The sequence below is a fragment of the Channa argus genome, chromosome 6 (genome assembly GCF_033026475.1).
Source record: "Channa argus isolate prfri chromosome 6, Channa argus male v1.0, whole genome shotgun sequence".
Lineage (NCBI taxonomy): Eukaryota > Metazoa > Chordata > Actinopteri > Anabantiformes > Channidae > Channa > Channa argus.
In genome coordinates this window covers 19,250,235-19,258,160 of record NC_090202.1, presented here as the reverse complement: position 1 = coordinate 19,258,160, position 7,926 = coordinate 19,250,235, and the positions used below count along the sequence as shown (strand labels likewise).

The 7,926-nt window shown below is 38.9% G+C and overlaps 1 protein-coding gene across 1 annotated transcript; it reads right to left on the bottom strand.

Moving 5' to 3' along the window:
• Positions 1-982: 982 nt before the first annotated feature.
• Positions 983-7,598, bottom strand: LOC137128957 (TRPM8 channel-associated factor homolog). Its single transcript, XM_067507687.1, has 11 exons — positions 6,955-7,598; positions 6,388-6,610; positions 5,848-6,145; positions 4,937-5,232; positions 4,585-4,756; positions 4,325-4,419; positions 3,611-3,821; positions 2,688-2,924; positions 2,268-2,491; positions 2,027-2,140; positions 983-1,819 (listed from the first exon to the last, which is right to left on the bottom strand). Exons 1-11 carry the CDS (start codon positions 7,596-7,598, stop codon positions 1,577-1,579), a joined length of 2,757 nt encoding a protein of 918 aa, XP_067363788.1. The 3' UTR covers positions 983-1,576.
• Positions 7,599-7,926: the final 328 nt, after the last annotated feature.

Here is a 7,926-nt window from a genome sequence, read left to right as displayed (position 1 = left end):
TGCACACAACAACAGGTTTGAAGACACATTGTACAGTACAGCCCATAATTTAGCGAGTGTTTATTGGTATGTTTGCCAGTAACTATCTGTTAAGACTGACATTAATTCACACATATAGCAAACATATTATTAATCTTATAAAAACAACCTGAATTCTTTAAATACAGAGCAAGTTTTGACAGTGAGAAAAACTGACTGCTGATCTACAAGGATTATTCAATGCTCTGTAGAATTACTGGAGTTAATATTCACTGGATATAAAGTCATAAGGTGTTGAATTTTCTAAATAAATGATTCCGTGTAATAACTTTAATAACTATGCAAGATATGGCTGTATGTGTGACATATTGCCGATTCAGTGGAATAAGGAATACAACATTTTTAAATATATTATCAGTTTTCCTTACTATAGCGTGCTTCCTTCAGTAATCACTGTTTGGTTAATAAGTTAGAATGACAAGAAAAAGTGCACAAAGACTCTGGAGTTACCTTGTTTCCTGCATTTATTGCTCAGATGAGGATGTGATGTATTTATTATAAAACTATAGAGAACTACAATGTCCCCTCCTTTGTTGTTATTGAATGAACCTATGAATATTTTGAGAGATAACAGGAGTGTTAAGACCAAAAAATAAAACTTTACTGTGTGAGGTTTTGGTGTCAGATCAGCTGGAGCAGCTCCTCTACAGCCTGTCATCTTTTACAATTCTTTTCTCTCTTTTCTCACTGCACTGTTTCCTCTGTCAGTCCCGATCAGGAGCTGTTGTGCACATGCACAGGGTGCTGTAACTATAGGCATAAGCTGCGCACCACCAACAGACAATGTACTGTAATCATATGCCACCTAACTGTGAAAGTATATGGTATATGGACATTGTGTTTTTATTAGCAGAATTGATGTTACAATTTTCTGTTATTTTGTACGCTACATTTATTGTAAAAAAAAAAAATTCTAAAAAATCTCTACTGTAAAAAGTGGAGAAGTATTAGCTCAATCACATAGTGATAAAACAAAACCAAAATCAGAATAATTTTTACAGTTTTCTTTCATTTTAACAGCAGCACAGAACAGCAAAGTTGTTTGATTTGTCACTTTGACAGTGATTCACCAGTTCTCTATTCAACAAACTGAGGAACTGAAACAAGAAATTGAGGCACTGAAAGGTCAACACGATTGATTATTGGCATCTTTGCCAGTAACAGTTAAGACAATCATTACTTCAGAAAAATTGCAAACATATTATTAACCGGAATAGTTTAAATCGAGATTAACGTTTGACCAGGATCACTAAGAAGCGAAAACTCTTTGTTAGAGCTTTGTGGCTTGTTGCCTTGACTGGAGTCATCACAAAATACAATTAACTTTCTGTGGAGAGGTGCAGTGGGGGAGCCGATCAGAGAAAATCAACTATTTCTGCTTGGTTAGTTTTTATTATTTACTGTAAATTCTTAACTACAACTACCTGAGGGGCTAAGCAGAGAGTACTGATTCAAAATTTCATGTTAGCAGTAGATTAAGTTGCACACTGTAAATAAAATGCAGTTTCTGTATTTTAAATCCTCAGCAGTCTGATGTTCAGCCATACTGGACCATGGGGTGGTCAGTCCAGGGAGGCAGGTTGGAGAGTTTCTCCTCAGTGGATGCTTCAATGGGCCAACCCCAGGACTTAAGAAAGCTGCACAGGTTCATCCCCACAGTCTGAGAGAAAGTCTCAGCATACAGGTTCATCTTTCCTTTGTTGTCACTGGGAAAGTTGCTCATCTTATGGTAGGCAGCAAACACCTTCTTAAAGGCATCCCAACCAAACCTCTCCTGGAGCTGCATGGAGTCAGGAATAGATGGAAATGTGAAAAAAAGACAGCAAGTTTCTCTCGTCATTTTTCATCCAGCATTTGTGTGGTCTGGTGTATAATCAATAACACCTCACTGAGGCAAAAAGAGCTTTGTAGACTAGTCTGTCTGAAAAGTGACTCCAAGATGATCCAAGGTATTAAATACATAGTGTAATATTGAACATTTATCTACCTGCATATCTGTCTCAAAGGCCACCCACACATGCCAGTTGCTGAGGTTCCTTCCTCCCTTAACGTACTCTTCTACTCGTTTCTTCCGATTTGTTAAAGTCATATATGGATGAGCCTGCGTTGATAATGATGAAATGAGATTATTGTGAAACCATACAATCCCAATGAAAAGCAAATAAAGGATTAAAAAAGACTTGTTTTCTTTCCCTTATGGTGTCAGAAATAAAACTGATTTACTCCACCTTTGCCCTGTTGATCCCCAGCACCTCTTCATGCACATACACTGACCACAGGTTGCATGTACACTCAGTGGTGTGAGGTGGGAACTCCCAGCAGCTTCTCTGTTGGTTGTGTCCCAGTTCATGGATGGGGCCCCACAGGCCTTTACTCTTGGCAATGTCAACACTGACCAGTTCAGCTGCTGTGGGTGTGTGTCCCATAATTGGATAACCAGAATGCATCCACCCTGGATGAAATATAAGAGCAGTTTGTATTGTGGAGTTCTGAGCCCACATTTGGTACATGAATACAATTAAACCATTTAAAACAGGTAAAAAACATGTTTCACTTTAGCCTGTGCTCTTGCAGAAGGTCTTGCTGATTAAAGAGAAATGTTTTTTTTTGATGCATTGATATACAGTACAACAGCCAATTACACTTACCAGCTGAAATCTGCACATCAGTTACAATTCGTTCTTTGCGAGGAAAATTCTGTGGAATAGCAGCCAGGTCAGCAATGCTTCTCATGATGGCATCCCACAGTGCTCCCAACTCTTCAGGGCGATATAGACCACGAACAAATTCTGATGGTACAGTAATGATGATATTTTCAAACTCCAACTCTGCCCATGGAGCAGGAGCTGTGCGCAGTGAGGACCATTCAGCAGCTGTTGTCTCACCTGAAGGGAACAACAGAATAAAAATATTAAAAATTCACTTTTTATTTTTACTTAGTTATGTTTTTGATTTGTTATATTTAAACTACTGACATCCAAATGTAGTCAAGCAAACAACATGTGTAAGAATGGAGCTGGCTCCAATAGCTGTTTCAGGTTCAGGAGGTGTTCATGGTTTTCGTTTTTCCCCCTTTTTTCTAGAGTTGTTTGTGAAATCACTAGGATTAGCTTTAGCAACACTAAATTACTAATACATTCCTATTCATAACATGCATCTAGTTTCAGTTCTGTGTCTGTTTGTTTGACCACAGGCTGCATATATAAAAGCACATCCACACGAAATCCTTTCTGCAGGATTGTGTGGAAGTGTGACCACATTTATTATTGTTTTAGAATTTAATCGCACTTTCAGAAAATTGATTCATTCCTTTTTGTTGGATGTTGTGTTCACAAACAGCAACAGAAAAGTTCTACTCTTAACATCATCAATCTACTGTGACTAGCTGATCTTCACTTTCAAATTCACTACAAATGTGAAATCAAGTGGATTGAATTTAGGTCAGGCAGTGACATTTGGACATATTAGAAACAACTGCTATCAAATACGACTCACGTGTCTTTGTTCATACAAAATCTTCATTTAAAACATTCTGATCTGCGAACATAACATCACTATACCAGACACTTACCAGATTTATAATATGGTGCCGATACAGCCTTCTCCACTATGACCTCTACTCCCTTAACTTGTGTATTTGGTGGGGCCACCAGGTAGATAAGACCCCCCCAGAGGTTCCACACCTGCATCCTCTCTGAGGTTATGGGAAATTGCTCAGAAACATGCGGTGCTCTTTTCAGCTCATCAGCGTTCAGAATGTCTGTTTGACAGCCAATCTGGATCTGAGGATGACAGAGAATGTTTGACTGCTTTGAAGACCAGGACCATGAATTGCAAACTACTTATGTGCTTCACAAGTTTTCTCCAGGCAATTTTGGTTTCTTCCTACAGCTGAATTGTAAGTAAACAGTAAATGGTTGTCAGTCACAAGATGTGAACCTATGAAAGACTGGTTGACCCTGCCTCTTGCCCACTGACAACATAGGCTCCACCACCCCCTATCCTTCTCCCTTAACAGGTTAAGTGGTTTGGATAGTAAATAGATGGACATATTTTTTCTGCTGTATATGATTTCAGGTAAATGTCAGTGTAAATGGTTGTCAGTGTCTGTATGTGACCTTATGATACACTGGTGAAAATTCCAGGGTTCACTGCCTCTAGCTCATTTACAGCTAGGATAGGCTCCACCCCCCTGTGATCCTTAACAAGATAAGCAGTTTGAATAATGGATAGATAATTATTTCCTATGATATGATTTCAAAACCTTGACGTATTTGTAGATTACCATCCATCCTTTGTTGGTGATCTCTGCTGGTATGATCATGTAGGTCTTCATACCTGGAGACAGGTAGAGTCCTGTACTGATCCACTCACTCTTTGCTACACACACACACACACACACACACACACACACACACACACACACACATACACACACATATGAAATCTGTAGATAGCTGCACTGTAAAGGGACACAGATTGCTGCAGTACTGTAAACTATACTATAACATTCTCATGCATTTTTCTACAGCATTGTGGTCTGACCTGTATTAGCATTGATTCTGATCTTTTGATTATGGACAACTGGCCTCGGTGGATTATCCTTGATGAGGTAGGGCAGGAGAGCAACAGGATCTGGGCAAACCTTAAATACCTCTGTCCCCACACTGAGGAGTAGGTGGTCCATGGGATTCTTTACAAGGTTTTTCTCATTCACCTTGAAAAAATATACAATTATACAATTACACAACATAATCAAATAAAGAAAACAGAACAGAAACAAACATTGTAGCTGTGGCCTAAAAATCACATTTGTCATTAAAGCATTTGAACAACAAAATATTGACTCATAGAATTGGTTTAGGAAATCTCCGCTATTAACTGAATCACAGCTCACCTGTGGCATGCCCAACTTTAATATGTCAGTGAGAGTGGACAACACCAGTGAATAGGAGTACCAGTCATTAGCCTTCATTTGCAAGTACTTTGCACAGTATAAACCCAGTTTTTTGAGGCCTTCCTCCTCGGACTTTGTCAGTTTCTCTCCCTCGATTACATGACTAGCAGTGCGGCGTAGAAGGTGGCACAAGTGGTTGGCGTTGGTGGCCTGGTTGGGCACAGGTGCCTTGTATGAGCCACTTTTAATTGTCTTCCCCAGCAAGCTCAGGCCCATTTTGTTGAGGATCTTATTCCCTGTAGGTACAAAAAAATGACCTGATATTTGTTGCAAGATGTTAAGTTTTAGGGATAAGGGTGATTATTGTGTTAATGAACTAATATAACTATTCTGACTATATTACATGTCGTATTTCTCCATCTTTACCTTGGATGTCTTGTCTGATCATTTTCTTGACTGCTTGAGATTTTAATCTGGTTTCTATTTATTTCATCTGCCTGTGCAAGTTTTTCTAGCTGGTCTACTTTTTTGCATGTATATTAAGGAAGCAGTAGTAAATAACACTTTTCAGAATGGCCTCTGCCTCTCTGTGTTTGATTTAAAGATGATCCACATGGCTCATCTCACCTGTGGTGGACTGAGGTGGCCATATTCTAGGTTAATGATCCTATTCTGGCACTGGAAACATAGGTTTTAATGCACACAATCTGACATTCAGAAAACTGAGACATGATTTTCTCATACTCTGTGATTCAATAAAGCCTGTGTCTTTTTTTAGGAGAATATTAAGCCTGAATTGTTTCAGTCTGGGCTGGTTTAAGGTAATTACAAATTGGATTGTCAGAAGTACTACTTGTGTTGAGGTACTGTATAATATAATAGATGTAAATAAACAATACAGTGTTTCATACCTGGGAAATTTATCATTGGGTTTTGCCCCAAGTGTGTTTGTGCCCAATGCCACGCATGTCCACCAATCAGCAGGCCTCCTCCCTCTGCCACAAAGTCTTGGATTTCTTTCATATGTTCATCGCTGTATGCTGTACACACAAACACACTCAGGTCTTTCCTGAATTTTGTCTTAGCACAATTGAATCCTGACTCACTGAAGAGGTTAAATGCGCTGCTAAGCTTTGGGACAACACCAACAACCCCATTCCGGCCTTCATCCAACCAGCGTATGACGTTGTTCCAAAAAGGAGCCATTGTCTGTAATAAAGTTCAATTATCCAGGAAAGACAATTTATCAGTCACATAGTAATATTTTACAAATTTGATTAATTAGTGCTTCACACTAAATAATGTGGGGACCATAAAAAATCAGCAGAAATCTTGATGGCAAAAATGCTTTGTAAAATATATTAAAGTAACATAATTTAAACATTTACTTTACTGGATGAAGAACATTTTATTTACAGTATGTCTTAGTTTAAATAAAAGAAAGACCACACCTGTACTCTCAGAAGTACTTCATGTGAGATCACCACAACTCGTCCTTTCCCATAGTAGGCTCCTGCCAGAAAAGCCCGGCCATCCTTTGTGGTACCAATGGGGAAGGCTAGAGGACCATGGACCAGAATCTCAGAAGCCAGTAGCCCATTCTTACTCTTGAGTTTAAATTCTGGAATACCTTTCAATAAGAGCTCCAAGTCATCCTGAAAGTCCTTACCAACTCTGTATTAAATTAAAGAAGAAATTATATTTACCACCATGCAAAGTAAAGGTTATTAGTTATAGTATGAAACTAGTCATTAAATTATATTATTTACAGTATTCATTCATTTATTATTAAATTGTGAAAAACTTTTTTGTTAACTGGTTGTATTTCTCAGTGAAACAACTTAAACACAGATATGAAACGCTACCAAAGCTATAGAATATAAACACTCATTAGTTCAGTGAAATGCATCTATCCAGGGCGACTCCAGAATGGTTGCGTTAAATTTGAGATTGGACTAATTTTCACAATAAAATAAAAAAATATTGCATATCGCAAATTGGGACATGTTTCTACTTACTTTAAAGTCATCCAGGAGAATGGGACCTGAGGGGAGACAGGCAGGTTTTCTACTTTGCCATAATTGTCAGAAAAGTAGATCCCTGCCACACCAGACACTTTATTTCCTGGAAATTTAAGATGTATGTTTTCTTTAGGGTGATGTGCAGCCCAGTTCCATGCCTGACCTCCTATCAGCACGCCTCCTCCAGCTTTCAGAAATGCCACCAGATCCTTCGGGTCTTCACCCACACTGTAGGCATCTGTCACATACACACCAACGCCCAGGTTGTTACTGAAGGCCTCCACAACTTTAGTTTGGAAGCTGGATTTGGTGAGGTTATCAGAAACAACATGGAGATGTTTGTGGACCCCCACAGACATATTGTCAGATCCATCTCCCATCAGCCAGGTCAGAGCATTCTCTACCAGAGCAGGAAAGGTGGCGAGGTAGCACTCATGGCTCAGGACCACAATCCTTCCACGGCCATAGAGAGAGGCAGCCATCAGGACCTGGCCTTGGCTGTTTATTGCTAAAGGAAAGGGACGGTCTCCAGTCAGCAAAAGGTCACAGGGAACAGTTTCGCCACTGAAGTTCAGCTCTTTCAGTCCTTTCATCAGGGACATGTAGGCTTCATGATAGGGTTGGATGAGTTGGATCGCCATGTTTAACCCAATTGATGTGTTGAAGGTTGGACAAAGAGAACGAGGTGCTAAAACAGATGTGATTAATCAGATTTAAATGGTATTATCACACAAGTCACACAATTTATCATTTGAACCCAGTTTGAGGTTTGTTGTGTCAGTCAAGCTGGTAATAGAAAGAGAACTAATAATAATGAAATTCCCATTGATTGCTAATATGTTGAATATCAATAAAGTAATAGAAAAAAAATTTCTAAAAAGAAAATGCACTGTGAATGCTTCAACGCTAAAAGATTCTTTCAAGCAAAGCTGAAAAAAGCTGAACCGTTTTTAGTGAAAGGCTGAAATG

Excerpts from the sequence above, each read along its gene's own strand:
- LOC137128957 (XM_067507687.1), bottom strand. The coding sequence starts at position 7,598 with ATGGCGATCCAACTCATCCAACCCTATCATGAAGCCTACATGTCCCTG. Across the intron at positions 6,611-6,954 it reads TTCTCCTGGATGACTTTAAA|AGTTGGTAAGGACTTTCAGG; the intron begins GTAAGTAGAAAC and ends AATTTAATACAG. Across the intron at positions 1,820-2,026 it reads CCTTTGAGACAGATATGCAG|CTCCAGGAGAGGTTTGGTTG; the intron begins GTAGATAAATGT and ends GACTCCATGCAG.